Raw genomic sequence first — 19,898 nt, 5'->3', positions numbered from 1 at the left:
CATGTTGCATCTGTGTGGAAACAGCTGCTCTCATCAATGATGGGTGAAGTGGCTAGTTCATTGTTTGCCCTTGGCCTTTTTTAAAGAGCAATAAAGGAGTTGTACTTCAGTTCTGATTCTAGTCTAAAAAAAAATCGAGGTTAAACACACACCGACGGGCCCCCAGCTAACTTTTCAGTTTGAACAGAACAGCTATCATTACCATCTCTACTGGTAAACTTTTTGAGTTTCAGAGACATTCCAAACTTTATTCTACCTCGCAATCATAATTAAACCATTCTAAAACAAGTAGAAAAGTAGTGAACGTATTGAACGAGAGTAATTATTAAAGAGCAATGAACTCTGCTTGAGCAGGTGGACTGCCTCTGTCAGGTGATGCACTACACTTGTAATTATAAGGCACGATTTGTACTTGATAGATGTTCATTAGCATATATCATCATGACAGAGGCGCATATGTCCTGTAATTTTATGATGTCGTTCTTTCGCAATGTTACATGTCTTTTTAAACATTTTATTTTTGTGATTGTATTTGAGTGAAACGACAAGAGTTTCATTCAAAACAATTAAACCTCATTATCCGAAGATAATAAACTCAGTGTTAATGCTGCATCCACCTGAAGACACGGGTAGTTGAGCGATAAGACAAACATGCAAAGCTGGGGCTGTAGTTGCATAAACTATAGCCACTATATTAAGGGGGTGCCCACTGAAGTCCCCTTTATTAAAATGCATAGAGTGGATTTAGGGACTTTCCATGCCCTGACCAACAATCTCAGCTGAGGCACCCCACCATCCTCGACGATCAGCATATACTCCTCTATGCTTCCTTTCATTCTGTCCTCCCTCCACTGATTTAGTTTCTTTCTCTGATCCTTTTCCTGATTCTTCCCCTCTCTGCATCTGACGTCTTTCATTTTAAGACACACACACACACACACACACACACACACACACACACACACACACACACACACACACACACACACACACACACACACACACACACACACACACACACACACACACACACACACACACACACACACACACACACACACACACACACACACACACACACACACACACACACACACACACACACACACACACACACACACACACACACACACACACACACACACACACACACACACACACAGCCACATCTGAATCTGCAGTAACAGCATTCTAATACTGCATAACAACACTAAAACCCTGTAAATAATCATTTTTCCCCACAAACCATGCCCCACCACACAATATTGAATGACTGAATATTGTCCCACATTAGGCTAATCATACTGTCACACTATTTGAAATCACATTTTCTAAAGTGGGATACTAGGAAAATTGATAAAATATATAGTTTATACTAACAAAATTACACTATTTTTTGATGGACAAACATTTCATAAGCACATTAGGCCAAAAAGTAGCAGGATTGTTTTGTCCAAACTTTATGTCACTGAGCTTTAGGTGGTTTTCACACAAGGTGCTTTCTGTTTGATGATGGCTCCACCCTCATATTAGCTGTACATTTGAGAAGTCATGTGACCTACAAACACTAGACCTTAGGTGTCCCACATTAGCAGGGCCACACGGAATCTGTGGAATTTTTTAGTGATTTCTGCGCATAATTTTTAGAAAAATCTGTGGAATTATGCGGAATGGTTTTAAATGTGTTAAAAAGATCTAAGAATATTGCAAGTGAAAGCATTACAAATATAACATAACTGAACTTTTAACTTTTATTTAAGTTAACTTAACTTTTATTTAAGGTTTACAATACAAATCGAATAGAACAACTTGTTTAAACAAAGCTCTCTTATTGTACATCCACTAAACCATTAAAAAAATATTGCTTTATCAATTGTATTGTACATAAATCATTAAATAAACTAAAAATAAAATAGATTATCAATTTTGAATAGCTATAAATAAGTAATTTTTGTAGACAAGTGATGTTTTCTTAACTCCTCCTTGGTCAATTTTATTTTAGACATTTTAAAATATCACTCTCTCACTAAAAAAAAAAGTCTCCTCAATAAGCGCAGCCTACTACCCCTCACAATTGCCCACGCGATGCTTCTCAAATGACGGGCACTACAATCTGTGGAATTCTGCGCGCGCAGATTCCGTGTGGCCCTGCACATTAGGCAGTGTTCCCACTTTAGGGCAATCCAATTCAACTCACATTCAATTCACATCCAATTCAATTCACATTTCAATTAATTTCAAATTTCAATTTACATTCAATTCACATTCAGTTAAATTCACATTTCAGTTAAATTCAATTCACATTCAATTGACATTCGATTCACATCAATTCAATTAATATTTGATTAAATTCACATTAATTTCACATTTAATTCACATTCAGTTCAATTCACATTTCAATTCACATTCATTTAAATTAAATTCACATTTGATTCAGTTCATTTCAATTCAAATTTTAACTCAATTCACATTTTAGTTCAATTCAATTCACATTTAATTCACTTTTCTGTTCAATTCACATTTCCATTTGATTCACATTTCTTTTCAAATTTTAAACTCAATTCACATTTCAATTCAGTTCAAATCACATTTCTAAACTCAATTCAATTCACATTTCAATTCAGTCCAAATCACATTTCTATTCACATTTATTTGCATAACACATAGAAAATGCATGTCTACTTTACTATTTGTGATCTGTTATCAGAGGTGACTGTGTCCAAGTAATATATTAATAGTAATAATATTTCAGAGATGAACATACACAAGCCATGCAGTTAGCTAACATCATGTATACATTGTAGGCAGAAACAATGAGCTCATTGAAGTAATTAGTTGTGAACATAATGATTACAATAGATTAGAATATTTAGCATTGGTGCATGTTGATTCAGAGTTAGCATCATCTGAAGTCCTCGCAGGAGTTGGAGTCATCTCTTCACAGGTGTTGGGGCATCTGAAGTCTTCGTAAGAGGCTGGAATCCAAACGGAAGTTGATGTACTTTGTAGTTACATCAGGATGGGCATCCCGAGATAAAACAGAAAAGCAAATGGAAATATAATTAGCATAGCTGCATATGAAATAGCCTATGATTTTTGTCTTTAATTGAAGGAAAACATAAACTCGGACAACAAGAAGATGGAGTTAAGGGAAAGTTTTATCACAGCTTTGAGCAAACAGGCAAACTGGTGAGTATAGAGTTCAACATTTTGGAGTAAGGATAGTGAATGACAACTTTACTTTGACCAACTAGCAGTTAACCAAGGGTTAATCCATCTTACTTTTCCCATTCAAATCTACACTCTAAAAAATGCTGGGTTAAAAACAACCCAAGTTGGGTTGAAAATGGACAAACCCAGCAATTGGGTTGTTTTAACCCAGCGATTGGGTTGTTTTAACCCAGTGAATGGGTTGACATTTAACCCAACCGCAGGGTTAAAACAACCCATTTGCTGGGTTAAAACAACCCAATTGCTGGGTTTGTCCAGTTTCAACCCAACTTGGGTTGTTTTTAACCCAGAATTTTTAAGAGTGTACCTTTTTTACGAAGCAGATATTAAAAAGTTATGACTAGTCTTTTTATTTAGATGACTTTTAACTTTTAAGACTAGTCCAAGCAGTTTGTGCAACTGGCCACTTGGCTGACCTCTTGAGTGATGAAGCTGCGTCTCATTTCTGTTTGTCGTCAGCAGAGGTCACTAGAGTAGCTACTAAGCCAAAGGGTAAAAATGGTTTGCTGTGAAATAGGTCTACACTGTAAAAAATGTTATGTGCTATTTACTTAAATAAATGATGGTAACAATATTACACATAATATTTTTGAGAAGTTTTGGCTTGGTTTCTTTAATTTAATCTACCTGAATAAATCATGTAAAATCTCCTAAATTATTTATTCTACGATACAATAAATTAAATATTTTTAGTGACATGTGCTTATTAATTTTAAGTTGACTTTAAAAAAAGGGTATAAATTAGAGGGAATGGAAATTACCTGTTTCTTTTTGACTTACGTTATACAATTAATGGACTGTATGCTGCTAGCACAGCACAAGCAGAAACAAACTTGTTACTGCACTGGCATTAGCAAAGTTATTGCTCATTGACCAAAGCAACATGCTTTATAATATTAGTATACATGCAGTTATCCACAACCTAACCATAAGATCTACTCTTCTGCACAATGGTAACGGTCAAAACTTCAATAGAAAGAAAATCTTTCAAATGTCAAACATAACAGAACATTGAACGTTAACAGATGTTTCCCTTCACTCAAAAACACATAAAGTAACACTTAATTTCAATATTAACTCTCCCTTTCCAGCCATATGCAAAGTATGCTGGGAACTAACAATGGTGTCTCTAAATAAATCTGCACAAATGAGCTAATTCTCTTAATATAAATAGGTAGCCTTTTTCCCCTTAATTTTATCAGCTTGATCGGTTCCTCAATTCAAGCCTCAAATTTGTTTACATTTCCTAAAAATCCTTGGTTTTATTAGTGAAATTTTCATAATATTTTCTATACAACACTGAACCACAATTTTATTAAGAAAATATACACAATTTATTTTGTGAAAATTAAAAGACCCATGATTCATTTTTTTACAGTGTAATAATTGACACTACATTGTCCAAATCAAAGTTAGTGTGACCAGCATAAGTTTTTTTTTTTTTTTTTTTTACCCATAAATTGACATGTTTTTCATGTCTTTTACATGCCGACATGCTCGTTTGTGATTTACTGGATTCTTAATTTAGAAAAAAATAATGCTCACAATTTATAATTGAAATATTTTAGATCTTGGGAAAAATTGTATATTAATTATTAAAATGCACATGAGTCATGACGTGTTAAGATTAATTAATTCACATGACTTCTCCAGGTCTAGAAATCACATCAAAAACGACCTCAAATTCAAATTTTCCAAGGGTGCAGGAATCCTGGTTATTCAAGAAAAAAAAAAGACATCTAGGGGGTGAATTAAAATATGAAATATCTTGATTTTTTTAATTGTTTTAGCTTAGTAATTGTTATGTCTTATTTTTACTAATTTTAAGTTATCTTGTGGCTTGGAAGTTTGATTTGGTCCCGGCACCCTGAGAACCATTGCTTTAGATTTATTTTTATTTTTTAAATGTATTTATTTATTTTATTTATTTTGAACTTTTAATCAAAACTTTGTATTGATGAATAAAAAATTCATGATATTGAATAGAAGATAGAAGATATTTTGACGAATATTGGTAACCAAACAGTTGATGGGCCCCATTGACTTCCAGAGTAATTTTTCCATAAAATGGAAGTCAACTGTTTAGTTACCCATATTCTTCAAAATATCTTCTTTTGTTTTCAGTATAAGAAAGAAATTCATACAGATTTGGAACAACTTGAGGGTGAGTAAATGGACAGAATGTTTTGGGTGAACTGTCCCTTTAACTTCAGTATTTTGTACTTGGTGACCCATGGTAAATTTGTCAGAGTATGAACTCTGCGTTTCTATTGACTGGCCACTAGAGGGCGTTGCACTGTTCTCTGCATTACCATGCTAGTAGGAGGGTATGGTGGATCCTTGAACGCCTGCAAACGTTTCCTGATTTTGGGATTCGGCAACTGTGAGTCACTTTTTCCCTGCCTTGAGTCTTTGCTCAAACATTTCATATTTTTGGTTACACTAGTCCATAGCAACGGCGTTTGTGGATTGTTTATGAATAGAACGATTTGTATGTTCATTCTCAATGCATGACTCAACAGTTTTAATAACCTTTAATTTTATACTTAAATATATCCTACTTGATTCCAGGGATTTCTCTTCTTTAGTCCTGATTTAGTCGTTTAGACTGCAGTAGAAAATGTTTTGTACATATATTGATAATATTATGAATTAAAGGTTACAGGTACTGCTAATCATATAATAATGTAATCTGACAATTATATGAATGCTATATAGTTTTCAGAAGGTTTAAGCAGTGCCATTTGACCCAAGTGAGTGTCTGAATTCCATGTTGTGAAAACATTCTGGTTGGAACCTGTCATGTTTTGGAATTTGCTGCATGTGTCCCAATTCTCCACCCTTTGGCCCCCTGACTCATGTTTTTACAACCCCTAAAACACCAAAGAATTCCACAAAATCTGCAGGTTTTCCCTCAAAATCAAAATGCGTCAAATTCTAAAGATTTCCCATAATCCCGGGCCTACTTATCATGACATGATCTCTCATCAGTTCTCACAGATTTTCGTGCTCTCAGGGTGGAGAGACATTTACCCTGGGGAATCTCATTATTATATTGGAATGTGGTGGTTGTCTGTGACAATGCAACAAAGATGGCAGAGAAAATGAGTACAGGAGAAAAGAAGTGCAGAACAGACAGGCTCATCCTGCAGAATTACACAACTGTCTGTGTTCTAGCTGTCTGACTGTAGGTACTGGAATCTAGGGGACTTTTCCCAGTGGAAAATCCACCCATGCGCTTATGCCAGGAGTGTCTGCTTTTTTTTCTAGCTTTCTCCTCATAGTGCTGTTTCCAGAAGCGTTTTTGTGCCCATAGTGATTCAAATAAATATGGCTTTTATTTATTTATTTGTTTTATTTTTTATATTAGCTTTTATTAATATTTTTCTGTTTTAATTTTAATTTTGTTTTCTGCTTTTGTCATTTAAAAATATATATATTTATATATTAGCTATAATTTATATTTATTTCAGTTTTACTTTGAATAATTTTAATACTTAAACTTCAACATTTAAGCTTAAATTTATAAAATATTTCAGTTAGTTGCAAGGCAACATGTCTCATTTTTGTTTAAGTTTTTCATCTAATATTTATGTTTATTTAAATTAATAACAAAAACTTAATTTTAGTGTACAATAACAACACTGATGTGCAGGTTTGATCCTGAACTCTAATATGCACCACAGGGAGTTTATGGGAGGTGACTAGTTAGTCGTTTTAAGTGAATCGAAGCACATTCTTCATTCCCAAAAAGGATTTGTCTCATCCACTCTCTTTCCTTTTACCAAGACACCTGATTGGATAAATCATTTTTCGTATGTCCACCCCTCCGAAATAAATACCAGGCAGAGTTTTTAATACACGGCTGTTTTCTGTGACAGCTTCGTGCAACAACAAATGGATATATTCTGGATTTCTAGGAAGGAATAATGAGGGATGTTTTTCTTTGGCTCATGTCTCATGCGTTTGGATGACTAGCTCTTCGCAGAGCTCTTCGGACTAGCTTTAATTATGTAGAAATATTGATTTAGTTTTTAAACGTATTTTGCAAATATTTTAGTTTAATTTATTTCTCTTGGGTCTTGATCAAACATTGTTTTATTCTATTCTATTCTGTTATTTTTTTTTAATTATTTAATTTATCTTGCTGTGGATTAGTCATTATCAAGTAAGGGATTTAATTGACTGTAGTTCAAACTGCTTATCTCACAAGTTACAGATTATATAATAAAATGATAAGCTGAGACAATTCTTTGACCATGTGAAATACAGTACAAGGCAAGCTCTATTCCCTTGTGTGCTCTTACTGAGTCAGACTTCACTAGCTCCACCCCTTCCCTCCCTTGCTCTCCTCCTCCACCTCTCTAGTCCCTAAGAGGCGTGAGTTTCTGCCAGGAGCGCGAGTCAGAACAGACACTCTCTCTGCAGAGTTTCAACGGGACACAGCAGCCGTAGGAGCCTTCACCAACCCAAACTCTCTCTCAGCTTTACCAGGTCAGTGATTCAGGCTATTTGACTATCAGATTGTGAATGGCTTCATATATATTTTTCAGTTGTGTTTTTTCCATAGCTTAGCATTGTACGGTAAAAGACCTGTTACTGCTGTACTTGTGATGAGGGGGAGTGTCACATGTGCTGTCTAAGCACATTTTAATGTTTGGAATGACTTCCATGGTCCAAAACAAACATGTGATCAAAGTTCCTGTGAATGGGACTTTGACATGCATATCTGTGCAAGTCGTCTTTAAAGTGTGTCAAAGAGTGTGTCTGGATAGTTTGTTCAAGATAAGTTGCAGTTGTTTAGTTTTCATGAGTTTAGATTAGTCTATTCAGGAGGGGATGTGGCTGAGATTTGAAGTAAATGTTTATTCTGGGAAGTTTGTGTTGAACATAGGCCTATTTAGATGTGATCAGAGGTTGGGCGTGGCGTAAACTGTAAGACACAAAGTGAGGGAGAAGGATGGTGGGTAGGGAAGGAGGGAACATGAGATTGATGGAGTTAATCATTCGAATTTTAATTTGAACTATAAATAAATTGCAGTATCAGTTTCAAACTGCCATACTGTGACTGTAAGAGATGTCTGAACAAATCACCTCTGAAATATGTCTCCCCTCTTTCTATTCTATTCTATTCTATTCTATTCTATTCTATTCTATTCTATTCTATTCTATTCTATTCTATTCTATTCTATTCTATTCTATTCTATTCTATTCTATTCTATTCTATTCTACTCCCTGTACAGTTTCAGGGTAGCAGCAGTAGTTTCAATCAGCTATGGAGACTCCAAGTCAGAAACGAAGCAGCCGTGGAGGGGTGACCAACGTCCTGTCCCCCACCCGCATCTCTCGGCTGCAGGAGAAAGATGATCTGTGCAACCTGAATGACCGTCTGGCCATCTACATCGATAAGGTGCGCTCTCTGGAGGTGGAAAACGCAGGTCTGCGTATGCGCATCACAGAGTCTGATACGGAGATCAGTCGGGAGCTGAGTGGCATGAAAGCGGCGTACGAGGCCGAGCTGGCGGATGCCAGGAAGACTTTGGACTCGGTGGCCAAAGAACGAGCCCGACTGCAACTGGAGCTCAGCAAGGTGCGCGAGGACTACAAGGAGCTGAAGGCCAGGTATGTGTGCAGATTATGGTTCACCCGTCATGCATGTCATACCAAATCCGTGTGAGTTTAAAAGCGCCCTTCATTGATTGAGCAAGTCCTTTAATCCTGGAAACCAGTGCTATTCCATTGAGTAAATCTGAGTTTGGAGTTACAGCAGTAGCAATTACCATGACTCATTCCATCCAGGAACCTACTGTAATTCCACCAGGTTTAGTTTCTGAACAGTGCGGCTTACAGTCGATAAAACTGTGACACCAAAAGAGGTGCAGACACTGGCTAATATGAGGGCTTGTCCTGCTTTCCTCTCTGAAATTTCTTTCACACATCCAGGAGATAAGTTTAACCCTAAAGAGCAGAATGGTGTCGACCCCTGGGCTCTCAGCCTAGTCCTCAGCTAAATTTAGCTGAACCATGACGCCAATTTTCTCCCCTGAACATCTGCTTATTGCTCCTGTCACTAATGCTGTGTTTGATGTATTTTTAAATTAAATTTAAACTGAATTAAATTATAATAATGGAACAGAAAACAAATCCACAGTATTATGCTCTAGTGTACACAATGATTTTAAAAGTCTCACTAAAGCTGTTTATTTGATCAAAAATACAGCAAAAACATAAATACTGTGAAACATTATTACTATTTAAAATAGCTATTTTAATATATTTTATGAATTTTGAGTAGGCTTCTTCAGTGTCACATGATCCTTCATTATTAATGTTGAAAACCATAGTGCTGCTTAATAGTTTTGTGGAAACCGTGATGCATTATTTCAGGATTCTTTAGTGAACAGAAAGATCAAAATAATTTTTTTTAATATAGAAATCTTTTGTAACATTACCATACATGTCTTTGCTGTCGCTTTGTAATGGATTTAATGTATCCTTGTTTAACAATTTTTTTTAATTTTTTTTACTAACTTTTGAATGGTGGTGGACACAACCACACACCGTCTCTGGTTCGATGTGTAGTATAAGTGTGCTGCATGTCAGGTATGTGAGGTGTGAATGCGGGTGTTGGGAAATGGCTGTTGGATTGGTCACCACGCCCTTTACAACAGGTTTAGTGTGACGGTTTCTTGTTGATAAGTTATTTCATCTTTTTATCACTCCTGTGTGCTTTAAAGTTTTACAGTGAATAAAGATAATGGATAACATCTTTGTAATGTATGTTTTGAGGCGGACAGTAGTGAAGTATTTTTTACTTTCCATGTAATTTTAGTTTTCAAATATATGTACTTTATCAGTGTTTTTCTTTGGAAACTGTTTACTTCACAGCCTTCCAAAACAGATATTGGACTTTTTACTGCACAATGTTTCATATTGAATATCATTTAATATTTAATTACATTAAAAATGTAGTATTGTATACTTTTACTCAAGTGAAAGTAATACAAATTTTACTTCAGTACAAGTAAGAAAGTACTATATTTTTAATGTAATTAAGTATTAAAGGTAAAAAAAACAAACTTTTATTTATGAAATGTAGTGTAGTAAAAAGTATGACATTATAAATTATGCTTTGGAATGTAGTGAAGTAAAAGTTTTCCAAAAAAAAAAAACCTTGATAAAATATATACTTGAAAAATGTACTTGAGTAGAAAATAAAAATACGTCACTACTGTCCACCTCTTATGTTTTCGGATTGGTAAGATTTTTTTATGTTTTTAAAAGAAGGTTCTTATGCTCACCAAGGCTGCATTTATTTGATAAAAAAATACACAAAAAGTATATTTTGAAATATTTTTTTAACACTGTCTTTATTGATTTTGAAACATTACCAACAGAGACAAACACACACACACACACACACACACACACACACACACACACACAAAAAAAAAAAATATAATAATAATAACAACAAAAAACAAACACAAAAACCCCCTAAAAAAATAAACAAAAATTAAATACAATGGTATATTAATATCATTACACCTGATGCATGTTAAGCCATGTTACACAGGAAACAGACTATTAGGATCGGTCTCCTTCAAAAATTCCGTAAAAGAATTCCATACTTTGAAAAACTTTTCAGGTTTTCCCTTAACAATATATGTAAGTTTTCCAAAGCCAAACAGTTAGACAATTCCTGTAACCATTGTTTAAAACTAGGGCTTTCTATATTTTTCCAATGGCGTGCTACTGTGAATTTTGCTTGTAATAAACAGAAAATCAACATTTTCTTACCCAAACTGGTTAAAGTGCAAGTTACAGGGAAAATATTTAGTACCAAAAGTTTAGGACATATAGGAATATTTTGAAATATTATTACAATTTAAAATAACTGTTTTCTTTTTGAATATATTATAAAATGTAATTTATTTCTGTGATGGCAAAGCTGAATTTTTAGCATCATTACTCCAGTCGTCAGTGTCACATGATCCTTCAGAAATCATTCTAATATGTGTATTTTCTGCTCAAGAAACATTTATTATTATTATCAATCTTGAAAACAGTTGTGTGCAATTTTTTTTCAGGATTCTTTGATAAATAGAAAATTAAAAAATAAAACAGAATTTATCTGAAATAGAAAGCTTTTGTAACATACACTACCGTTACAAAGTTTCTTGTTTTGGAAAGAAATTTATACTTTTATTCAGCAAGGATGCATAAAATGAATTAACAGTGAATCTTTATAAAGTAACAAAATATTCTATTTCAAATAATTAATTTATTTGATATATAATAATAATAAATAATTTATTTCATATTTCAAATAAATGCTCAAATTATACATAACATGTAATGTATACATCTTCAATATTAAATGTAAGATGTTGTACATTTTGGGGATTTTTATTCATTTTCAAACATAGTTCGGCAATAACTAATCTCATTATGTCAGAGAAAAGATCATCTAAATAAAACGAAATATTCTCATGCATCCTTGCATGTCCTTTGCACTTGATCTGTCTGATATCACTGTACTTTAAAGATATCCAAACTCCACATATAAACCATTTCCAACTATTCAATACCACTGATAAAGGTTATGTAGTTTATTTAGAAGCAATGCATTTTTCACCCAGTCACAGTGATTGTTATTATTATAATCTATTGTTTATCTTGCTGTCTCTATGGTAGTAGACTTAGTCAATGCCCGGCTTAAGGCAAGAGGTGTGTTCAGACCAATTAAGGGTGTGGTTAGAAGACAAATAGACATCAAGGCCAATGATGTGCCTTCACTGAATGATGCCAAACAAGTTGAAAGTTTATGAGTCATATTCATTCATTTCGTAAGGTTTGTGGTTATACTCATGGGGGAAGTCGGCAGAAGGTGATGATCTTATTTCAGAGAGTCCCAGGGTTCCAGTAGCCCTCGTGAGTTCCGGTAAGCATTCATCAATCGGTGAATGCAGATGGACGCGTACACTCATTGGAGCTGAGCTGTTTGGAAGTGTTTGGTTTCCACAGCAACCATGCGGCCTTGCCAGGGTGTGTGAGAGGTTCTGACTGGACTGTGTGGTGACTCATGAGCTTTAAGTAACTGTGGGGGAAGCACTGTTTACTCTCACTTTAACACCTCACCTCAGAAAGAAACCCATATCAGAACAGTAGCCTTATTATATTCCAGTGAGTTTAATAGATTTGCATTACACTTATGTGCTTAGCAGATGTTTTCTTAGAACTTAGTTAGAATTAGAACTCTCCATAAAGGTTCCAGTTAGAAAACGAATGGGGTTATAAACCCTAGCTCTATTGTCACAGGAGAAGTTCCACAAATAACTTTTTATGTTATAGTTCTTTATACGCTGGTGCTTTAAAATACCCATTTTAAATATACAGCCAATATGGTGATGTGGCGAACCAATAATGTAACATTTTGATTTCTAAAGAACCTCTAAAACTGGTTCTACATCAGAGCGCTGGCTCTGTATTGGCCAGCTCCTGCATCAGCATCACACGCATGCATCGTGGTTCTCACGTGAACAGCGTCGGCCAATACAGAGCCAGCGTTCTGACTTAGAACCCGGAAGCACTGCACTGTGTTTACAATTTAAACATCATAGGAGACTGAGAGAGAAGAAATTGTTGAATAAAGTCATTATTTTCTCATTGCTTCATAATATATTTAAGGTTGAACCACTAGAGTCACATCGACTATTTTAATGTGTCTTTACTATCTTTCTGAACCTTGAAAGTGGTAATAAAGTTGCAGTCTATGTGGGGTCAAAAAGCTCTCGGATTTCATCAAAAATATCTTAATTTGTGTTTCGAATATGAACAAAGGTCTTACGGGTTTGGAACGAGGGTGAGTAATTAATGACAGAATTTACATTTTTGGGTGAAATAACCCTTTTTAAGTTGTGGATTTGGATATATATTTAGATATTCTCAAAGTTTTGTCAAGGTTTAGATTTAGTTTTTTGAAATGTTGATTTGAAGTGTCAGTGTTTGCATTAATTTTACCAGTAAACTATTAACTAGGGCTGGGTAAAAATATCGATTCATCAATGCATTGCAATTATTTGTTTCTCAATTCAATATCGATTCATCAAATCCTATGAATCGATTCAGCCCACCGGCCAGTGGCGGCGCTGTGGGTAACACTCTAGTGAGAGCGTTCAGCGCGGTTCAGCGTTGTACAAGACGCGCTTTACAAAAACAGCAAGATGGCAGACAGCAGCTGCGCTCCGTTCAAGCCTGCACCGCCAACGTTAAAAGCCGACGTAAATAAGTAAATAAGCCAAAGGTTCTCTGATCAGCTGTTCAGTGTTATTTATTGTGTTGACAAAATAGCACTTTGTAATGTTATCATATCTATGGTTGTACTTTCTTTTATGAGTATGCACATTTTGTGCTTCTGTTTACATTTCTTTTATAACTTGAATGTAAGTTATAGGAAGAAAGAAATATACTGTCTACTACTTACAGCTACATGCACTTAAGAGGTGTTAATAAAGCACCTGTTTGTTACAGTTGTGGTTTGTATTCAACACATGTACAATATTGTACGGTTTGTTCTGCTAAATAAACCATGACAGGAAACATGCTGGGGTCAATTTGTACTTAAACATTGGTAATACTGCACACATTATTTAAAATTATACTTAGGTACTTCATTACTTGTGTATTTACTTATTATTGAATCGATATCGAAGCTAATAAATCAATATCGAATCGAATCGAATCGAAGCCTCAAGAATCGAAATCGAATCGAATTGTCAAATTCCTAACAATACCCAGCCCTACTATTAACTAATTATTTTTTTATTTCCTATGGCAGCCATTTTTGACCGCGGACAACACAAGTGCGACAATTGTTCTAAAGGCCATTTAGCTTTTTCGAATCAAGTCCACAATTTCTTTTTGTGGTCACATAGCGACTGCCGCAACATGCCGCAATCATGTACCATTCCGATGAAGTAGCGAATTTTAACATTTCATTTTTTTTTCTTATCTAAAATGACCGAATAACACCAGAGGGTTAAATAACTAATATTTCTGTAAATAGGTTAATGAGCTAACCTTTGCCAATAAAAAAAAATACACATTTTAAATTGACTATTTAAAAATGTGCCTATTGTTTTAAAGGGGCTTGTTGTTAAAGTGATCATGCATGTACTTTGACATCAGTTATTGTTTAGAAAAATGAAGGGTCAGACAAGTTCTTGAATGGGGAGTCATGCCGGGTCATGGAGCAGGTACAGATAACAGCTTTGACTAGCAGAAGTTGTGTATGCACACATGCTGTGAGAGTACATGTGCTTGTGGCTGCTGTTGCGGTTACAGCAATTGGCTTCTCTGGGCATTATCAGACAGAAGACTGTATTCTCTGAGTGTGTTGCTGTCTGAACTCTGTTGACAGCTGCAGTGTAGGAGTGAATGACTGAAATGTTGAAAGACTACAGCTGGAAACTGAGCAGATGAAATGCATCTTTCAATTCATACTAAAAGAATTGCACGTCATCACTTACCTTTAATTTAAAATGCTGTAAATCCCCTCAGTGTTCGTTTAGGCAATACAATAACCCTGTACTTAGTTACTGTCCAGAATAGGGACTCTGTGATGAGTCAGTATTTGTCTAAATGACTAACTCTAATACTAACTCTAATCCACTTTTTAGTTACACATCTTCTGACTCTGCATGCATTTACAGGTGTGTCCTGAGCCCCCATTCATACAATGATTTTTCAGGCTCGAGTCGGGGCAGTAATATCATCTTAGTCTTAGTCATTCCATTATTCCAGATTCTGTGGAAGGAAAAGGAAGTGTGTCCTTAAAAAAAGATTAGAACATTGATCTTAAAGATTCTTTATCAGTTTTATCACTCTAAAACATTAACTAGTCTTCAATTCACGTGCTCTTTGTCTTAGATGACTGATTATATCGTATATCACTTTTACTTCCATAGAGTGTTAAGGCTTTAGGTGAGGGACACCCTTTCAATTTATATATGGGTGTTTCTTAAGTTGTAGGCATTTCTGGCCATGTGGTCTCTGACTTAAAACACACCTTTCACACTCTCACTAGTTAATTTATTTAGTGATAACAATGCCCAACAGTGTACGTGCATGCATGACAGGAGAATTCTGTCATTTGTTTGTCTTTTTTTCCCTAAACCAACAAATGTCAGTCATCTCAAATAATGTGTTAACAGAATTTTGTGATGAACATGACATTTTAACAAAAAAACATTAAAATATTTTAAAATATGTAAAAAAAAAAACACTGGGATATTATGTGCCTTATTTAAAGGAACACCTTTACAATTGAATCATTATTTCAGATATCTATCTTTGACCCCAGGCCCTCATACACCTTCTGTAAATGCTCTTTTTGTATGAAATCATTTTCATATTATTGTTTTATCAGTTCAACGCTCACTGGTTTTGTGGTCTGCATTCTTAAGCTACAGCTGAAGGGCAAACGAAAAGACATTTGGCAGCTTTCATGATAAAAAATCTTCAGTGAGTCATTTCCTGCCCCTCCCTCACCCCCTCTGTATTTTTCCCCATTGACTGGCCAACCTGGTGCATATATCATTAGCCTGGTTAAGAATATCCAACAAAGGAACTTCACCATACGAAAAACAGCTCTCAAACATGGTCATTTGTGCTGTGGGGTTTTGCCTGTCTATGAACATTCTGCCTTAGAAAGCATAATTATCACTCCTGATCATTTAAATGATTTAATGCATTAGGTAAAAAGTACTACACGTATATTCAGTGTTGGGAAGGTTACTTTGGAAATGTAATAGGTTACAGATTACAAGTTACCCTATTTAAAATGTAATAAGTAGTGTAACTTTTCAATTATTTTATTAAAGTAATGTAACTGATTACTTTTGGATTACTTTTCTATTTTCCAGTACTGGAACACGTTTATATCACTCGCCATGGTGGCAACTCTCAGACGGGTTGTAGTCTAATATGGATTGATGTAATTGGCAGACGTGGTGCGCTGCAAATTCAAACAAGAGCCAATCAAAAGCATCAGAATACCATTGCTTTACTAAACGGCCTATAAATGGCAGGAGACATCATGCTTCTTGTATTATTCAACATATCCTAGCTTTTTACAGAAAACAGACCTTTGTAATCATTAGTATTTTCATAAGTAACTGTAATTTAATAAAAATTCTCAGTAACTGTACGTAATTTCATTACAAAATAAATGTAACTGTAATCAGTTAATCTAATCTAAGTTACTCCCAACACTGCATGTAGTTCACATATAGTATCATGCAAATACCACGGTTGATAAATATGATAATTACAACCTTCTTTAAGGTAGTGTTGTTGCATCTTGTTGGTCTGTCAAGTTTATGCAAAGAATTTTCAGTTGCTAATGTGAAATATTTCCTCATCCTCTGCCATTTCCATTATCAGAGTAAACACATGGCAATGTTATCATGTGCTTCTAATAAGTTTCCTGCACAAGTCACATGTCATGTTTAAAATAGACCCCCCTGTGGTTATGTCATTTTCAGTTTAATAGTGTCTGCCATGAAAATGGCGTCTAATAAGTATATTTTTGAGTGTTATTCTTCAGGTGACAGTTAATAATGAGGAAAAAGCTCAGGCATTACAGTGTTTTATTGTTTAGTTCAAGGCTGTCCTGCCTAAAAAGGAATAAAATGAGATTTTCCTATATTAGGCTGTTCTTCTCCTACATTTTAACTTTCTAAGATCTCTACAGTATATCAACTTCAGCAGGCACCTGTGTGTTCAAACAGCTCATGACAGATCGAATAGCTGTATGTTCAGTACACCAAATGCATCTGAATAGAGAGCCTTCTCTCCTTTCCCAGTGAGTATCTCTTTCCTTCTGAGAGTCTTTCCCTCTCTGTTCTTTACTTTTTTGTGATGTGATCACCGCCGCAGGACAGCTTTCCCTGCTACCCTGACCTCACTGAAGATCAACTGTCCTTACTGTCTCTTGTTACAGTAAATAAGGGAATGCAGTGAAGATTTTTTAACATCACATTTGTTTCATGTTTAAAAAAAAACATCTATTGGACTATCGTTTCTCTGGCATGTAACAAAGCCTTCAAACATTCACTATTTATGAATGTTATTCTAGTAAAAAACATATTAACTTTTTTAGTTAGAGTATAAGGCTGTTAGCAGGAGTTCTCAAATGTTTTAGATTAGGGATATTCCATTAAAATGGTCCAGTCCAGCAATATTATGTTGTAAATATTAAGACAATAAAAGTAATAGTCAAAGTAGTCTCTCTAAAAAGAAAAATGTACTGTTTTTCTCTTAAAGGGGTCATATAATGGTACATGCACTTTTACAAGTTGATTGTACGGAAATGTATGTTGGCAGTGCCTGTACACAACCATCCTATAATGATAAAAATCCATCCAATGTTTTTTTTTTTTTAATCTCCTTATATGTTTTCCCCTGTCTCAAATCGAGCCGTCTGACCGTGTGACGTCACACCCTGATCGACGTCAATGCTTTCATGTTTGCGCAAATCATTTCTCACCAGACTGCTTTATAAACGAGGGTCAGTATAAAGCAGGTTTTGCTAAGAAGCTGCTCCTGAAAAAAGGATCAGTACCAACTATTCGTGTTCCTGCTGCACCTTTTATAAACCTTTATATTAATCTTTGCAAATCGCTTGCACCCTTCACGATGAATGCGGCTAAAGTTTACAGGGTAAGTTACATTACGGCATGCTTTCTACAGTATGTATAACGTTCTCAATATAATTCATAATCCCACGTTTATAATGAACAACGCATTATGGTTATTGTGCTATTACAAACTGTGTACGCTGGTGATAAAGTTAACGTGGTAACACTACACTAAGCTTACTTTTGTAGATGTTTTGTAACGGTGTCTGTTACTGATTAAGAAGTAATGTCAAAAAACAAAAACAAAAATCGTGTTGTAACAGTTATTACTGCATGAAGATGAATGGTAACACAATACCTGCAAAATACTGTTACATCCAAATTGATACGGTTGCACAGATGTGTCCTCAGAGACTCCCGTTGCCATTCTTTTTCCCTCAACTGTTGTCAAGGCAACACTCCACGCGTGTTGTGTCAAAACGCCCCACAGAACAGAGGGGCGGGGTGAGCAAAGCTCATTATCATTTAAAGACACATGCACTGAAATGGCTTGCTGAAAACAGAGCTGTTTTTGACCAGGTAAAATTAGTGTTTTCTTACAATATTAATGAAAAATTTTAATTAAAGTATATTACAAACATTTCATTTAGACACTAAAGAATCATATTAACTTGTACAAAAATTGCATTATATGACCCCTTTAAGAAGCTATTTCTAATGCATTTAATAATGCATAATTTTCAACAGACATCCATTGGTATTAAAAGTTTCTTTGCCAGGACTACAAATAAATGAAAAACAATACAAAAACAAAAAACTGGTAGAACATGGTTATGGGGTTGATTCCCAGGGAACACACATACTTGGCAAATACACGATAAGCTTTGAATAAAAGTGTTTGCTTAATGTGTAAAATGCCAATTGGGATCCTGAAGCAAGCATGTTTTCATTGTACACAGCTTTGATGATTATGCTGGAAGCGATCTAGTTTTGTGACTTGCCTCTCTCTTTCAGTGAAGCCGCAACATGTGGCTTTCCATTGTCATGACAATTAGCACAGCTCGTTTCCGCCCCGCTGTGTGTTTGTTTATAATTACATTAATTTATGAGAATGATTCTCAGTCAGGATCCGGATCTCCATCCATTCAGCCATATGTGTCCAGCTTATTTAAATCCTTTCAAAGAGGTGATTTGAATAAGAAAACCTCCTGATTTTTGGAGGGATGTTGAAGCTTCTACATTGGTCTGAGTAGATTTAGTTGTGATGATTGTCATGAACAAAGGATTTTTAACCTAAAGAGCTTCTCCATGCTACACTGGAGTGTGTGTATGTATGTGTTTGAAGAGCTTTAAGTCATAAATTATAATTCATTTTAAAATAATGGGCATATAATTAGTTTTTTGCATACTCGCCTAGACACGCATACATATTTGGGTAGACACACACCCACTTTTGATGGCATTTTCAGCCCCTCATTACAATCCTTTTGTTCTTAAAATGTCAAACGTAAGATGCGGACACACGCTACACTTCATCCCGAATGCACATGCAGTGCTGCTTCATTTGGTTGTGGTTGGATCTGGAAAGGCTTTGGACTGACTGACTCATTCGGTCACTTATGTAATCCCCATCCACAGACTCTAAACTAGAGATCAAACATGTTTTTCATTTGCAAGTGATTTGTTGAGAATTCAGAGTTTGCTTGTGTGCAGAGATGCTTCCATATAAAGCAACACAGAGACACCAAACCGTTGCTAAAAGACAAATTTACCTTAGCGACCATTTGTAAACAAAGCCATATTAACATTTTTGATTCTTCTTAACAGTATGAATGGGGCTAACTGATGTTAAAGATGCACTGATTTGTTACATAAAAAAAAAAAAAAACATTTTACACTTTACAAGAAATTAATTGTATTTTTAATCAAAAAAGTTTCATATCAGCTTAATAATTTTCTTTCTTTTTTAATGTTTTTAGCAGTCAAATACTACTTATTATACTTGGATTGCACTTTTAAGGAATA

The 19,898-nt window shown here is 35.0% G+C and overlaps 1 protein-coding gene across 1 annotated transcript in view; it reads left to right on the top strand.

Annotated features, from left to right (window-relative positions):
- The first annotated feature begins 6,973 nt into the window (after positions 1-6,973).
- Positions 6,974-19,898, top strand: part of lmna (lamin A) — a 28,137-nt gene continuing 15,212 nt past the window's right edge. Inside the window, exons 1-3 of the mRNA XM_079837113.1 lie at positions 6,974-7,399; positions 7,600-7,725; positions 8,475-8,853. Of these exons, the coding sequence (XP_079693239.1) occupies positions 8,507-8,853 (347 nt within the window). The 5' untranslated portion in view covers positions 6,974-7,399; positions 7,600-7,725; positions 8,475-8,506. The remainder of the gene's footprint in view (positions 7,400-7,599; positions 7,726-8,474; positions 8,854-19,898) is intronic.

Source organism: Gobio gobio (assembly GCF_949357685.1).
Source record: "Gobio gobio genome assembly, chromosome: 15".
NCBI lineage: Eukaryota > Metazoa > Chordata > Actinopteri > Cypriniformes > Gobionidae > Gobio > Gobio gobio.
The sequence above is the reverse complement of the archived record's forward strand: the minus strand, read 5'-3'. Positions and strand labels throughout refer to the sequence as shown.